At 46.3% G+C, this 16,819-nt stretch overlaps 1 protein-coding gene across 21 annotated transcripts in view; it reads left to right on the plus strand.

Moving 5' to 3' along the window:
- Cep164 (centrosomal protein 164) overlaps positions 1–16,819 on the plus strand; it is a 72,942-nt gene that overhangs the window by 17,085 nt on the left and 39,038 nt on the right. For 20 of the 21 annotated variants that reach the window (XM_063255824.1, XM_063255833.1, XM_063255829.1 and 17 more), the window contains exons 4-7: positions 6,524–6,731; positions 13,600–13,755; positions 14,127–14,261; positions 16,067–16,144. In XM_063255824.1, coding sequence (XP_063111894.1) covers positions 6,524–6,731; positions 13,600–13,755; positions 14,127–14,261; positions 16,067–16,144 — 577 coding nt within the window. The remainder of the gene's footprint in view (positions 1–6,523; positions 6,732–13,599; positions 13,756–14,126; positions 14,262–16,066; positions 16,145–16,819) is intronic. The other variant, XM_063255827.1, reaches the window with a different exon arrangement.

Here is a 16,819-nt window from a genome sequence, read left to right on the forward strand (position 1 = left end):
TTTCTTCCTCTTCAGTTGTGGGGATGAGTTTGTGTAGGATTAGTATTGTTTTTTCCTTTAAATATTTGATATAATTCACCAGTGAAATCACCTGGGCTTAAAGTTTTTTGGGAGTAACTAAAATTTTTAACCACAAATTCAGCTGTATACATATGATTACTCAGGCTATTTCTTTTGGAATGAGCTTTGGTAGCTTGTGTTCTCAAGGCATTTGGCTATTTTGGCTATTTTTTAATTTTTATTTTTCACTTCAGCAGTGCTGGGGATCAAACCCAGAGCCTTGTGTATGCTAAGCAAGTGCTCAGCCACTGAGCTCCATCCCTAGTTCTTTTTATTTTTGAGACAGGGTCTCATTAAGTTGCCCAGGCAGGCCTTGAACTTGCAATCCCCCTGTCTCAGCCTCCCAAGTGGATGGGATTACAGGTGTGCAGCGCTGCATCTGGCTCCCTGTCATCCTTGGTATTGGTTGTTTATACTCACTCTGCATCTCTCTTGCCCTCTCCCCGTCCCGTTACTCTGGCTGTAGGTTATACATTTTGTTCTTTTCCCCAAAATGCATTTTTTCCACTGATTTTTTTCTTAATTCATTGATTTCTGTTCTGCTTTTTATTATTTCCTTCTTTGGTTTATTTTGGGTTTAATTGGCTCTTCTATTTACAACTTCTTTGGGATACCATACTGGTGTAAGGCCTGTAGCTGTGGAATATGAGTTAAGGTAGAGCAAAGCCTTTCTATATGATCTTTAATTTTGCCATGGCAGTTGTTTTCTTTTGTTCTTTTTTCTTTTCTTTTTTTTTTTAGTGACAGGGTGTCACTATGTGATTCAGGCAGGCCTGAACTCACTAGGTAACCCAGGCAGGCCCTGAACTTGTGACAGTCCTCCTGCCTCAGCCTCCCGCGTGCTGGGATTACAGGCGTGTGTCACCATGTCTGGCTACCTTGGAAGTTCTTAGTCTTTTACTCTTCCTTGTGAATTTTTTTTCCCAGCTGCATGAAATCCAATTCCTTGTGAATTTTAGGATAGATTTCTTAAAGTCTGCCAGAGAGTCTTAGGATTTTAACTGGAATTGTATCTATATTAACTTGAGAGTAATTTGTTTCTTGTATTATTGAATCTTGTGATTCATGAGCTTAATCTATCTATCATGATTTTAGACCTAAATTAGCCCTTTTAAATTTTTCATAATATTCCCTTTAACATACAATGTAATCACCAAGTGTGGCAGTGCACACCTCTTATCCTAGCACTCAGGAGGCTGAGGCAGGAGGATTGTCACAAGTTCAAGGCCAACCTGGGCTACATAATGAGTTCAAGGCCAGGCTGGACTACATAGTGAGACCCTTTCTCAAAAACAAAACAGACAACACAACAACAAAACATATAATCTTCATTAGATGTATCCCAAAATACTTTAATAGAATTTTTTTTTTTTTTTTTGGTTCCTTGTGACTAGGAAGACTGTAGGTTTTTTTGTTTTTTTAAATTTTGCAATGTATATTGCTATGTTGCCAGGCTAGTGATAGGCTCAAGTAGATCTTCCTGTCTCAGCCTCCTGAGTGGCTAACGCTGCAGATGTACATCACTATGCCCGACTACACTATTGACTTTTATTATGGATCCTGTGTATCCAGCTGCCATCCCTGATGTGCTTTTTCTAATAAATTCGTAGACTCTTAAGTATACCATGCAGAAACATTGTGTGATCTACATAAGACCAGTTTCATTACTGTTTTCAGCATTGGAGTTTAAGTTCATTTCTAAGAATGCCAGCGTGTGTGTGCATGTGTGTGTACATAGATTGCTGCCAATTCAAAAAAGGTTTATCTTTAAAGTGCCGGGGACTGAACGCAAGGCCTCGTGCATGCTAGGCAAGCACTCTGCCACTGAGCTCTGTCGCCAGACCACCAATTCAATATTTTATCTTGTTTTTTATGGAGACGGGGTCTCCGCATGCTGCTCCCTCTGTGTGCTGCTCCCCACGGCAATCCTCCTGCCTCAGCCTCCCGAGTGCTGGGATTACAGGCATGCACCACCATGCTAGGCCTGCTCAATATTTTAAAAGCTGTAGGTCGATTCCGGTCTTCTGTGCTTCTTAAGTCAACTTTGGTAAAACTTCTTTCTGAAAAGTTGTTCTTTTGGTCTAGATTATCAAATTTATCATTATCAATTTTTAATTTCCTGTTATGGTTTTGGAATCTCTATTCAGTGCATAGTTATGTCTTACACTTTTCTTAAGGGTTTTTGTTTTGTTTAGTTCTGTTTTTTGGCACAGGGTCCTCTTTGTAGCTCAGGCTGGCCTTGAACTCACTAAGTAGTCCAGGCTGGCCTTGGACGCATGGCAGTCCTCCTGCCTCACCCTCCTGAGTATTGAGATTGCAGGGGTGTACCACCACACCTGGCTGTTCCTTATCGTTTTTTTTTGGAGGTGCTGGCTTGGCTTCCCAGAGTCCTAAATTCCAGCATGGCGTGGATCTCAGGAGATCCTTATCGTTTTCGTTTGTGATTTTTTTTTTCTTGACCCATCTTTCACAGGCTTGCAACTTGTATTAATTTTCTCAAGAGAAAAATCAGCTGTTTTTGTTACTATTGAACCTTCACATCTTTCCTTTCATGTCCTAACTTCTGACTCATAATTATTTTTTGGAGACAGGATCTTACTGTATGATTCAGGTTGGCTTTGAACTCACTGTCTACCCCAGAATAGCCTCAAATATTTGGCAGTCTTCCTGCCTCAGCCTCCTAAATGCTAGGATTATACCATAAAGATTGTTTTGTTTTATTTTATTTTTTTGGGTACTGGAAATCGAACTCAGGACCTTGCACTTGCCAGGCAGGTGCTTGTGCTGCTGAGCTACATCCCCGGCCCCATAAGAATCACTTACTACCCATATAGCATTCTGAATAATTTTCTTAGTTCCATTTCCCAGTTCAGCATTTGATTTTTTTCTTTTGTGTTCCATCTGCGGTTTAACCCACCTCTTTTAAATACGTTGCCTATTCCTACACATTCTGTTCTTTAGGATTTGTTTTTAAATTATAAATTCTAAGCCTTATTTTTATCATCATCATCATTATTGTGCTAGGAGTCAAACAAGTCTCTGTGCATGTTAATCGTGCACTCTGTGAGCTGTATCCCCAGCCCTAACAATGATTTTTAATGTTATTTTTGGTGTTCTTTTGATTGTTCTACTGTTTCAAGTTTCTTGGTGGGCTACTTCTTGTGTTCATCGTGTGTTCTGATTTTCCCTCATGATGAACTGTTTTCTTATACGGACTGTAATTTTTATTGTGGATTCATATTCTCTAGGCGTTGTTTTCTGTGAGAGTCTTATTACCAGGTGCCTAAATAGCCTTGTCATTACTTTTGCCAAGGTTTTTGTTTTTAATGGCTTAGGACTGTATTTTTATACTGTTTTCCTGACTTGGCATTTCCTTTCCATATCTTGAACTCCACATGCCTTGAATTTCAATTTTTGACATGGTCTTAACTTTGCATGGAGATCCTGGAGTGGGTGATAGGTTCTCTTGCTGCTTCTGTGGCCTGCTGGTCTTTCTTCTCATGGAAAGTGTGCTCTTCGGGTCCCAGACATGCATAGACTTCCAGTTATCAGATTTATGAAGTGAGTCACTTTCCCCAGTCGTGTTTCCCCAAACACGATTTGAAGGAGAGACTGGATTTGGCTTATGGTGTCTAGTGGGTTCAGTCCATGTTCATCCGGGTTTTTTTTTTTTTTTGTACCGGGGATTGAACTCATGCCTCACACTTGCCAGGCAAGTGCTTATGCCACTGAGCTAACTCCCTGGCTCCCTTGACGTGAATTTTGGATCACTCTTTTTTTTTGTTCATGGTTGTCTGGCTCCAAGGCAGATATGTGGAGGAAGGGCCGGGTGGAGGAAAGCTGTTCGATTCACGGCAGCAGGAAGCAGAGGGGAAAGAGGCAGGACGAGGAGTGCGCCCTTCTGGGTCACACCCCAGTAGCTCAGCTCCGGCCAGCTCCACCTGAACAGCAGGTTCGCTGTGGGCTCGTCAGTGGGTGATTCCACTAAAGAGTCTGGTGTCCCGTGCCCATCGCTTTCCATATGCACGAGCTTTGGAGAGGACACTTTAGAACCTAAGGCCACATTTTATGTCCTTAAACTGGCATTAAACCCTGGTTTCTCAAAGCCTGTGTCCAAATCAGACACGAGTCTTGGCCTCTCAGGTCTGTACTTTGGCTTCCTGCCTTCTGCTTTGGCACCTGAGAATTTTTCTTTTTGGCTGAGCTGGGAAAAACTATTTTGTTTGTTGTTACGACTGACACTGTGCATCAGTCTAGTGTTTATCTTTGTTGGCGGAGGATGAAGAATGGTCATGTTTCCTCTGGTGAGTGTGTCGTGTGAGGCTTTTCTATGTGTTTCTTTGAAACTACAGTTTCTACAGTTTGTATTTATATGGGTAGAATTTCAGTATTGCTAATTTATCTATTTATTTGGTACTGAGAATTGAACTCAGGACCTTGTGCTCGCCAGGCGGGTGCTTATGCTGCTGAGCTACATCCCTGGCCCACTTGTTAATTAATATCAAATATAATTTCCTTTGAAGTTTAGCAGTCCCTCCAATATTAGATAGGATTATTCATTTAGAAATACTGTTAGTTAAAGAAACTGTCAATCCCTAATCTGCCAGATCAACTAGTCTGTCATTATTTAAGTTGACCTGTAAAGTTCTAGGGCAGGGACATAAAGCATCCAGATTCTTTCTATGTGACAGTGATGACCTTTGTACTGCAGTTTTCAGTCGGATCATCAGTTCCATCTGAGTTGCCTAATCTCCTTGATTCAGACTACCAGAATCCCTCAAGGCCCTCTGCTTATCTGAATCTTTTTTTTTTTTTCAGCCTGGTCCTCCATCCTCTTCCATTTCTGGCTGTTACCCAGTTCCAAAGCTCCTTTTGCATTTTCAGGTGTAGTTAGAGCAATAACCTCACTCAAAACCGATTTTATGTGTTAGTCTGTTTTGTATTTGTATCACTATAATGAAATACCTGAGGCTAGGCATTTTATAAAGACAAGAGGGTAATTTACTTCAGTTTTAGAGGTTCATAGGCACAATATCAACATCACAGAGCTCTGGGAAGGCCTCAGGGTAGATGGCTTCTTTTTTTTTTTTGGTACCAGGAATTGAACTCGGGATTTTAATGATGGGATATGCGTACATATGAAAGGTGACAGGATGAGAAAGGAAGCCTCAGTATGGTGGGGAGGAGGAGACAGGCTTGCCCTGTGTGTGTGTGTGTGTGTGTGTGTGTGTGCGTGTGTGTGTGTGGTACTGGGGACTGAACCCAGGGCCTGCGGACTGAGCTACAGTCCCATCTCCAGCCCTTTCCTAATTTTTTATTTTGAGACAGGTCTCTCTGAGTCACTAATTTGTGCAAGCTGGGTGGAACAGGCTTATCCCTTTTATAGCAGTCCTCTTATGAGAACCAGTTTGGGAGTCCTGTGAGAATTACCTTATCCCTTCTGAGAGTGGTATCCCCAGTGTCCTAAGGACCTTCCCCCAGGCCTCATCCGTAAAGGTTCCACCATTTAACATTGCCACGATAGTGTCTGATCTTCCAGCATACGAACCCGAGGGCCACACCGTGTCCGAATCGTGGCACCCTTGATATTTCCTTATTTCTGCTCATGTTCCCTTCTATTGAATTAAGATTCATCTTGTCAAGTTGATGCGGAGCCTGACTGGTGCTGTATTGGATTTTTATATTAGTCTGAAGATTCTTAGTGTCTTACAGATTGGAGTCTTTTCTTTCTGGAACATGGAATTCCTCTCCAGCTGCCCTGCTTCAGTAAAGCTTTGTAAAGATTTTATATACTTTGGACTTTTTGTTTATGTTGCTATTGTGAATGAAATTCTTTATCCTGTTAGCTTTCCTAATGGATTATTTTGTATTGCTTTGGTGGTGCTGGGGACCGAACCCAGGGCCTCGCACATGCTAGGCAAGGGTTCTATCACTGTGTCACTCTCCAGCCTTTCCTAGTGATTGCTCTTAGTGGTGGATGGGATGAATAGATTACTTTGGACTTGACCATGTGGAGATTCTCCTGCATTATTTTCTTCTACCATGATCCCCACTAGCTTGGGATTCCAAACTTATTAGCTGTATGTCACAATAGATTTTTCTTCTTCACACTGTTCATTGAAATATTAAGCGAGGTCTATCCTAGCATTTATCTCCATAGTGCCAAAGTGTTTATGCTTCATTTAAATAAAACCAAATTCATTTCTACTTAGTCCAGCACAAGTGTCCAGGAGTTCTGATGACCATGTTTCTCCATCTCAGAAGGCTTTATGCATCTAACTCCATTGTACACTAACCCCTGTCTTAGCCATACGGCCCCCTTTAATTTTGTGTTAACCCTGTTTACCCAACCCCATCTCTCCATCTTCTCTGTGTCCTATCCCCTTTCTTCTTTTTTCCGTTTCTGTCCTAAGTAGCTTTGGACCTGCTCGGGGACTAACTCCTGAACTCCGCTCGTTCCCAGCCAGGACACCATCACCGGGGATATGTACTATTTCAACTTTGCCAATGGGCAGTCCACCTGGGACCATCCGTGCGACGAACAGTATCGGAAGAGGGTGGTTCACGAGCGGGGGAAGCTGTCAGCTCCTGGGGCCGTTAAGAAGAAAGACAAGAAAAAGAAAAAGGAAAAGAAAGACAAGAAGGACAAAGAGGCTTCCAAAAATGCTGTGGTGAGTCAGTGGATGCCCGGTCCGAGAGAGGTGGGAATCTGTAGGTGTGCGTAGCCAGGAATAAACTCGAATCATCTGAACTTTGCTTGATTCCAGCAGTTGTTAACATCTTGAAACAATTCCGCTTCTTTCTTTCTGGAGCACGCGTTGCATAGTTGAGTAGAAGGAGAGCAGCACTGCCCAGCGGAGGTGTCCGCAGTCGTCTAAGTGATGGCGTCTGCCACTCCGGCAGGGGACAGGCTCTTCGGGAGGCCAGTGAGCCTGCATGAGCGAGAGTGCTTTCCGTCACTGCGTGTCTGGGTGTCCTGGTGTGAGCTCGTTATTTTCTTTTTCGTTTTTATCGGTACCAGGGATCAAACTCACGACTGCCTGCTTGCAAGGCAGGCGCTTATGCCGCTGAGCTAAATCCCCAGCCCCTGCTCGTTATTTTCTTAAAGTGGTGGGAATTCAGACGTCAGAACAACAGTACCTTCAGGGTGCAAAAGAAAGTGTTGAGCCTGATCTGCTTCCGCCTTTTCCTTGATCCCAGCGTCCCTGGTTAGTGGTGGAAGACTGGAATTTAACTGCAGTGTGAGCACGGTGATGCTGAGCCCCTTTGCATCGAATGTGTCTTATAACCTTGTTGTTTGATTTGTTGCTTTAGCAGCTCTGAACGAGGAGGTGGAAGGCATTGCCCTCATTTTAGGAGAAGCACGTTGGGAAGCATAGAGAGCTGAGGCCAGGCTGGCCCACGTGTAGGTGTTACAGGGACCAGGCCGCTTCCCTTCACTCAGGCGTGGGCCCGCGGGCACACGGAGGAAGGGGGCGCCAGAGGAACTCAGTTCTGCCCGCTGGGGAGCACTGGGTATATTTTTTCAGCCCTCTCAGTGGTCCACGTTCTTATTCTTTTGTTTAGTCTGTTTCTCACCAGCGCCTGCCATTTCTCACTAAAGATTTTGTCCGTCTTTTTATCCCCCAGTACTGGGGTTTGAACCCAGGACCTCCCTCACACATGCTACGCACCATGAAACTACACTCTCAGCCCTGTCTTCTTCCTGGGGTGTCAATTCTAGCTCTGAACAATTGTTGATTAATTTAGCCTATTTCCCACGTTTAAGCTTCATTGATACTCCTGTCTCCTTTCCCTACTTGCTTATTACTCATGGTTCTGAGAAATAAGTCAACAAACCCATTTCTCTAGATAGGGAAAGGAGGGCAGGTAATTTCGAGTTTTCTAATAACATATGTTTGAAAGGTAAAAGGTGGCAGGTGTGTTTTTCGCTAACCGAGATTATGTAATGTGCCACTCGGCTATCTGGCGGGCTTTGGCATAGTTTGGCAGGGTCTGACATGACTAAAAGTGGGAGAGGAAATTAAATGAGGGCTCTGGGGTGGGGGCTTGGGTGACACAGTGAGTTCCTGTCAAATCCCCTGTTAAAATCGATTCCTTCTGTACTCTGGGGAAATAGGATCAATTGGACAGCTCTGGGCCATCTGGTTCTGTGGGCTCAGGAAAATCACCTCAAGCTTGCGTTTGTGTGGGGCACAGGCCTGAACAAGGTGGCAGCCTGGATTCAGGTGGTGTGGGCCCCCTGGAGGTGTGCACTGCCAGCTGGGTGGTGTTTAGTGCGAATGTTTGCAGGAGCTGTTGGGTTTGTTTTTGTGGTGTCTTCTATGACTGCTAGGTATCTCCCAAGTGATACCTGTGCTAGAAGGCCCTGGAATGAATTCCCGAGGCTCGGGGATGGGTGTGCTTTCCCCTCTTCTCTCTTGTAGAAAATTTCTGGGAGACCTTAATAAAAGGGGGATTTATGAGGTTAATGAATCACTGAACCCAAGAGCTAGTTAGCACCTTCGGGATAACCTGGCTAATGATTTTTGGACTTTCGTTAATAGTAGAGCTCTGTCCTTAGGCCAGTTTCTCTGCAGAGGTGCAGCTGGTAAAGAAAGACGTGGAGCCGGTCTGGTTGAGTGTGGGCACGTGGGCCTTGGTGATGTGTCTTCTCCGTCACATGTCCATTTTCTAGGGCTCCCCCAGGAGTTGAGTCCCTGATGTACCATGGAGCAGGGTTTGCAGGCTGTAGATCTCTTCCAGCTTCCTCTTTATGGAGAAGGTAACTGGAGCCGAGAAAACAGCTATTGTCTTTCTAAAAATTTTTTGTAATTTTTAAAAATCATTTTACGGGCTGGGGATTTAGCTCAGCGGTATAAGCGCCTGCCTTGCAAGCGCGTGGTCGTGAGTTCGATCCCCAGTACTGATAAAAAAAACCCAACAACTTATTTTTCCCTCTTTGAAATAAAAGCGATTTGAAAGAGAAAAAATTAATTAAGTTTATTGGTATATTTTAGGTCTATGCAATGATCTCATTCACCATGAAGAATTTATACCTGTAAATGATATAAGTTGCTTCTTTTTTCCCCACTGCCCTACCTGCGTTTCAATCCATCTTCCCCTCATTTACAAAAGCTTAAAAACAACTTATTTCAGCCTCAAGGAATTTTTAGCTTTTCTTTCCTTTTTGACTTTTGCTTTAAGTGGAGGGTGGGTTTCTACTAAGAACTTGAGGTAGTAAGTGTTTTGTCTTAGTTCTCTCTGCATGTTTATGTACCCATCTAGGACACACAGCCTGAGCAGGGACTTCTGCCTTCCTTCCTCCGTGGCCCAACCCCTCTCTCAGCACCTGGGCCTGCTGATCTGGACCTAGACCAAGAGATGGAGGCTATAAGTGAGGGATCCTTTAAGAAAAGAAAGAGTCCGTGCATGTTGAGTGACACTCCTTGGCCTCCCTTGGGTGCTTCCCCTAGCAAGCTGCAGCTGCTGTCCAAAGGCCAAGCTTCACAAACCCACCAAATCTTTGCCGATATGAAGACGATCGTAGGCAGGGCTCCAGCCCAGTGCAGGACAGAAATAGCTGATCAGCAGGGTTTGGAAATACCTCAGAAGGCAACAGAGAAAATCTGCCTGGGGTCTTCAGACCCTGAAATAGAACAGCTGGAAATGAGGACCAGACAGCAGAAGCATGGAGCCCTGGGCCCGCAGGACACTGGGCCTCTCCAGAATGGGCAAGATGCGTTAGAGAACGGGAGCCAGGCCCCTGTCCACTCTAAGCTTTCTGAAGCCAGCAAGGGCCCACAGCTACAAAGGGCACAGCATGGCCACAGCATAGCCACACTGAGCTTCACTGGTCCTGGGGGGGATAAGGGTCAGAGCCCTATGCCATTGCTCTTCCCTGAGGAGGAGGACTCCGTGTCCCCTGGTTCTTCTGACCGCATGCTACCTCCCAGGAAGAGTAAGCAGATCTCGGTAGATGGGGGCTTAGCTGAAGACCTGAGCTGGCAGGGTGTTGCTGGGGAAGGTGAGAGCCTGGGGAGGGGGAGGCGAAGGAGAGAGCCTGCAGGACTGTGGGTGGGACAAGTCTCTAGGCTTGTCAACGGGGACACCCCTGGCAGCGGCAAGGAAACAGTGCCCAGCGTCCCTGTGGCTCTTGGGGCCGCAGCTGAAGATCTACTGCAGGGTTTCTTTCTAGTACGGCCTAATGCCCTGGCATCAGAATCAGCTCAGAATGCCTCCTCTGAGGCTCCATACAGTGAGAAGAGCCACCTCCCAGAGTCTCCAGACCCCTGCCACGAAGGCAGGAAGCCTAGTGTGTCTGGGGCTGACCCGAAGAGCTGCAGCAGTGATGATGGCAGCCTGGCCTTGCCTCTTGGCGCTCTAATCCCAGCTGAGGTGACCAGCTTCCCTGGGGGCCTACAGAGCTCTCAAGCACCTGTGCTGGCTGTGGATCAGTCAGACCTGGAGCCCAGAGATGCACACTCCTGCCCCTCCCTACCATTCGAGTTGTCTCCCATGCAGAGCTCTGATGAGGAGGAGATAGAGAGTGAAGACTACTCTGAGGACCAGAGATTCTACCAGCACCTTCTGCAGATGGCCAAGCTCTCCAGGAGGCAGCAGGACCTGGAGCTGCCTAGGAGCTTGCAGGAAATGCCATGCAAAGACACTGTCAACATGGTCTGTTGCATGGCCCCTGAGCCTTTCAGGATATCTAGTGAGGGTGAGCATGAGGCCTTCAGAGCCATGGAGAGGGACTCGAGGCTTCTGTCCTGGGGGCCGCAGCTGCTGGAACACCCTCAGGAGGTGTCCTGTGCCCCTGCAGAGAAGGAGGTTCCACAGCAAGCCTACTGCCAGCCAAGCAACAGTCCTCTCAGGCAGGGGATAGTCGAGCTGGGTTTCCACAGAGGGCTTGCTCTAAAGCCAGGCGATACACAGCTTCTCAACCAGGTAGGCGTCTTCGCGAGTGGGGCCTGAGGCTTCAGGCCAGGGAGAACGTGGCAGGGAGGGAGCAGGTGGAGTCCATGTCTTACCACAGCCCTCAGGTTTGCTTTCTTCTTATTTACCCTGCCTTAGTAACTATGGATCCCTTTACCCAAGTGGCTGTCTTGTGGGGCAACGTGTATTTCAGGTCTCTACCATCCACAAGATAGGGCTTTTCCCTGGATATATCTCTCTTCCCTAGATCTAATTGTTAGTTCATGGGTGGTTCACATGCTTTGATCAGTTTTCAGAGTGGGCAAGGTGGCGTTGGTGCTGGTGATCACACAGGATGTAGACACCTTCTGGGATTTGTGAATTCTTCTGGGGAAGGGTCCTTCCAAATTAGCACCCTGCATCAAAGCTGTGGCCCTGTGCCTTCTTGGAGGCATGCAGAGCTGGAGAGTTAATACTCTCATGAGGGACTGAGGCACACAGTGTTTCGTGCTGTTTAAGAAGCTGTGTCTGCTCCTTTCTTTCCTCCTGGCTCCTCAGAAACCAGACTGCTGACTTGTGTCCTGCTTGTGCAGACCCTATTTGTGTCTTTACTTCCTCCCATGCTGGGGTTTGCCGAGGGACTGGGCTTGCCCTGTCATTCTAATCTTTTGTCCCTGTGAGAGTCACCATAATCTTCATTCAGATGAAGTCAAGTTGGATCAGAGACCATGGAGATCAGTCCGAGTTTCCCTGGCTATTTTGCTCTGGCCCAGCTGTGGCTTTACCCAGTTCCCTCTGGTTCCTGATTGCTGACGTGTACGGTTCTCTGTTAGCTTTAATAACCACTATAGTACTATAAATATCAGATAAGCTGCAGATTACCCGCAAGTTTTAATTAGCCCAATGGCAGCAAGTTTATCTTTTCTGAGGGACAATGCTACAGCACAGCCCCGCACTCAGAGTTAATGGCCATCTACAGAAGACGATCAGCCAGGGGCCAGGAATGTATAATTTCCCTGCTAACCACTGATTTAGTAAAGGCCCAGGAGAACAAAGGCCTCAGCACGCCTGTCTTCCTCCCTCAGGCCCCCAGCACGTTCGCAAATTAGCCAAGTTAGGAGTCTGTAATTTTCCATAAATACAGTGTGGGAAGGATTTTGCTTGCTGATATGCTGGGGCTGGTTGGAAGGGCTAAAGGCAGGAGGGGCAGGACCAGTTTGCTCCTAGTTCACTTAGAGAAGCTTGGTTTTGTTTTTGTTTTTCTGCTGCAGTTGTCTTGCTGGCCCGGTGGCTTTGGATAGGGTTCTTGAGCTCAGCAGCCTGTTTGTTCAAGCGGGGAGCGTGGCTGGTGGCAGAGCCTGCCTCGGAGGGCTGTCATGCAAGTGCAATGAGACATTACTCAGTGGTAGTCAGGCATTTTGGCTAGTTATATGTATCCCTGACAGTGACATTCTGTAAGTGTCCAGATGATTGGGGCTCTAGAGGCTCAGGGATGGTTGTCACCTCCTCTATCAGCCAGGCTTCTGATGCCCTGGGCTGCGGCTATAGCTGAGAAGCTGGCCAGTCTGCACTTCCTCAGCCTGACCTCATCTGGGGTCCTTTTTCCTCAGTTCCTGTGGGATTAGAGAGAAATAGAACTTTTGCTTTACTTTATACATCTTAAGTCTGAGAAATGAAGAGCTCCTTGTAAGCTGTCCCCAGAATACCCTTTGGGCCGGCCCGTGCTTCTGAGCCCAGGCAGTCACAGCAGAAATCCCAGGAATGGCAGCATCCCAGGATGCCCGGGTAGCCTGGCCTCTCGCATAGGCCCCTCCCATTCATCATCTCCTCTGAGCTGCTCAGTAAACCTTCCCTGGAGGTTTACAGCACCCGCCCCCTTCGTCTTGCAGATGTAAACTTGGAACCCAAGAGCCTGTGGTCGTGCACTTTCTGGGCCCAGGCTGGTTCTTTCCCAGTCCTGGCTGGCAGGAAGCCTTTGTGACAGCAGTTCTGAAGTTCGCTCCATCCGCTGCAGCCCCTTGACGGGGCTCTTCTTACCCACCTTCCTCAGCAGCAGAGAGGGGAGAGAGTTCTTTTATTGTTCGTGCATTTTAATTAAAGTAATAGAAGTCCAGAGTAAAAAAAAAAAAAATCCCAAACCAAGTCAAATTGTACCAAAAGGCCTATCACAAAGCACAGCAGTTGTCCGGGGTGCAGAGCCTCCCCAGAGCCAACCACTGTTGTCTGGTGTTTGCTTCCTTCTTTGTCAGGAGTATGCTGAGATCGCCTTTTCTGCATTCATCAATTTTAGACTTCATCTGCTGAGAGTTCTCATGCTGTAGATGAGGGTTTTGTCTGCATCCCTCTCCCGCATATTTCCTTCCGAAAGGAGAGCAGAGCCCCATGGAGCATCTGCCAGATGTGTGGCAACTGTTTTTGTGGGATAGCATTTGAGTTATGAGAATCAGGAAACAAGCCTGTGATTTCTCACACAGTTGGCACAATGGTAATTTCTGGATGTTGTGTTCCATTAGCAGCCTCCAAGTGGAGGTGGTTTAAATTTGAGTGGGCAGGATTTAGATGTTTTATTTTTGTATCTGTCTCCAACACATTCAGAACCGCATAGTTTCTTGGGTTTGTAACAGGATGTTTTCTGTTACCCAGGCTCTGGGTTCCTCATTAGCCCCGATCCAGGTTCCTCTTGGGGGCCTGGCTCCCTTACGAGGCTTTGTGGATGCCCCACCCTCTGGTCTTCGAGGACCTCAAAACGTGAGTCGGGGGAGCTCTGCAGAGTCCGGTCAGCTTGGAGAAGTCCCGCTGGTGAGTATTTCGCTGGTATGCAGTGTGTGGTCATTGCCAGGCCTCCTGTGTGCACGCTGGAGTCAGGGCCCATAGAGGAAAAGGGAATAGGCTGAGCCCTCAGCACTCAGGATCGGATGCAGGAGATGAGTCACACCTGTGTGATGCTGAACGTGAACCCTGGCAGTAGAGGACAGATCACAGCAGACGGCCACCGAGCTGATTTCCCTGTTCACGTAGTCAGGCAGTGGGAGTTGAAGTGTGAGCCAGGGTCTCTAGATCAGCTCCATAGACAAGAGGGCACTTGGAGTGGGAGGCGTCTACGTGGAGAGTAGAGGAGATTCCAGGGCCTTCGGTAAGTCATCCTCTTGATTTTTCTTCTCTATTTTGAGCCTCCACAGGGTTTCAAGACTTCGGCTTATACAAAGGGTCCCTTGGGCGCCATGCACGAGAATAAGAACACTCTCAGCCTCTTGGCTTTAGGGGAGGAGATCATTGAGGATGAGGAGGAGGAGAGTGACAACCAGGTAACGAAGTCCCCTCCCTGGGGTAACAAAGTCCCCTCCCGGGCCTACAAACTTTCTGTACGATTTTCTGTTGAAAAAATTGGTTTGCTCTAGTAATCTATGTATGATGTAAAATTTGCTGTTTTAATTCTTTAAAAAAATTTTTTTTGCAATACTGGGTACCAAACCCAGGGCTTTCACACTGAGTGACATCTCCAGCCCCCTTTAAAGATTTTTAAATTTAGAGGCTGGGGATTTAGCTCAGCAGCATAAGCGCCTTCCTTGCAAGTGTGCGATCCTGAGTTCGATCCGTGGTACCGATAAAAACGAAAAAGACAAAAAAAAAAAAAAAAAAAGAAGATTTTTAAATTTAAAATAAAATTTTAATTTAATTTAATTTTTTTGTTTTGTTTTTGAGACAGTGTCTCATTGGTCGTTCCGGCAAGCCTTGAACTCACTGCGTAGCCCAGGTTGGCCTCAATCTCATAGTGATCCTCCTGCCTCAGCCTCCCAAGTGTTGGGATTGTAGGTGTGCACCACCACACCTGGCCTAAAATTTTTTTATGATGAGACAGGATTTTGCTAGGTTACTCTGTTGCCTGGGCTAGGCTTGAACCTATCTTCCTGCCTCGGCCTTCCGGAGTGCTGGGATTGCTACCCCATCAGCCATTTTAACTATTTTTAAGTATACAATTCAATGATACTAAATACCTTCATGATGTGGTATAACCATTTCCTCCTCCATTTCCACAAGTTGGTCATAATCTCGTATAGAAACTCCCTCCCTGTTGGGCATGGTGCTACATACCTGTCGTCCTAGCGCCTGGGAGGCTGAGACAGGAGGAGCACCATGACTTTGAGGCCAGACTAGGCTACATAGTCAGTTCAGTGCTAGCCTGAGCTATACATAGTGAGACCCTGTCTCAAAAAAAAAAGAGTGAGAGGGTACTAGAAATGTAGCTCAGTGGACCAGGGCCTGCCTGGCAGGCACAAGGTTGAGTTTGATATCCCTTACAAAACAAAACAAACAACAACAACAAAAACCCCTCTGTATGCATTAAACAATTCCCCTACTCTCCAGCCCCCGGTAACCTTCAGCCTAGTGGAAGTCTCTGTGAATTTGCCTGTTCTAAATATTTCGTGTAAGTGGAATCATACAGTACTTTTCCCTTTTGTGTCTGCTGTCTTGCATTTGGCATATTTTCAAGGTTCGTGTTGTAGATTCCTTTAATTCTCTTCGTTCCTGTTTTTATTCGTTGTTGTTTTGAGCCGAGGTCTCCCTGTATAGCTCAGGCTGGCCTTGAACTCACTACGCAGCCCAGGCTGCCTCAGACCCACAGTGATCCCCGCTCTCTGCCTCCGCCTTGCAATGCTAGCTTAGAGGCCTGTGCCTCCGTGCCCGTTCTCTTCATTCCTCTTGAAGGGTGAATGATATTCCACCACATTTATACTACATTTTGTCTGTCTACTCATCTGTTAATGGGTACGTGGCTTGATTCCACCTTTGGCTGACCTCTGCGATTAAAAAAAAAAAAGCAAAATTGATTGTTGCCTACAGTTTCATTTCTTTTTTCTTTTTTCATTTCTTGATCAGTCTTCTTGATCAGCCTGAGTCTGGTCCTGAATTCAAGTCAAGGAGCCTGTTGGCCATGTGCCTGGCATAGAGCAGTGTTCACGCCGGGTAAAGGGCTGCTTCGTGGCACCTGCTCCGAAGCCCTGCCTGAGCCCAGGCTGTAAGCTCGGCAAGACCCCGCTTCTCTCTCTGCATGTCCCTCACCTGGGCTGGGCACAGATTTACCTAATCCCATGATCATTTTTGCTTCTAGAGTGTTCGCAGCTCCAATGAGCTCTTTAAGAACCTGCACCTAGATCTGGGGTCCCTGGAAGGAAACTTTGAATATGAGGTAAGAGCCTGCTGGGAGATTGCTCCTGCCTTCTGAAGACTTTCCGTTTGTTATTTGGAAAAGTAACCCTTTTGTCCCAGTCCCATCCAGGATTTTCAGGGTCCAGAAAAGGAGCAGGGAATCCATTTACTTACTCATGTATCACTTTTTTCAACAAAAACCATTCTCAAATGTTCATGTGTGAGACACTGCACTAGGTGCTGTAGGACCTGTGAACATGAAGAAAATCTATGCCATCTCAGATTCCACATTCTCACAAACTTGGGGAGCAGAAATTACTTATCTGGACATCAGGAGAAACTTGGTAGAAGAGATAAGTTTTGACCTGGTGTTGACAAGTAGCTGAGATTTAGACATAGGAGATATGAAGGAGTCTAGGCAGGTGAACAGCTCGAGCAAAGATTCGAGGCCCGAAAATTGCAGAATGTGGATGGGAATAGCTTCTGGAACCTCTTCCTCTGTTCTAGTCCCTTTTTCTGAAGTCTGTCCTCTGCTCTCATGAGAATGTTCTTTATAAAGAAAACAACAGCAAGACTCATCATGCTTTAATGCCTACAACCTCCAGTGTGTATTTGTACTTGGAAAGGAACATTCTTTGTCTAGCGTCTGACTTATTAATTTTTAAACAACTGAAATTTCTTTATTCCCAAAATATTTTTACAGCCAATGTATCAT

Source organism: Cavia porcellus, unplaced genomic scaffold (genome assembly GCF_034190915.1).
Source record: "Cavia porcellus strain 051 isolate PalLab524CR breed Dunkin Hartley unplaced genomic scaffold, mCavPor4.1 scaffold_9, whole genome shotgun sequence".
In the NCBI taxonomy this organism is placed as follows: domain Eukaryota; kingdom Metazoa; phylum Chordata; class Mammalia; order Rodentia; family Caviidae; genus Cavia; species Cavia porcellus.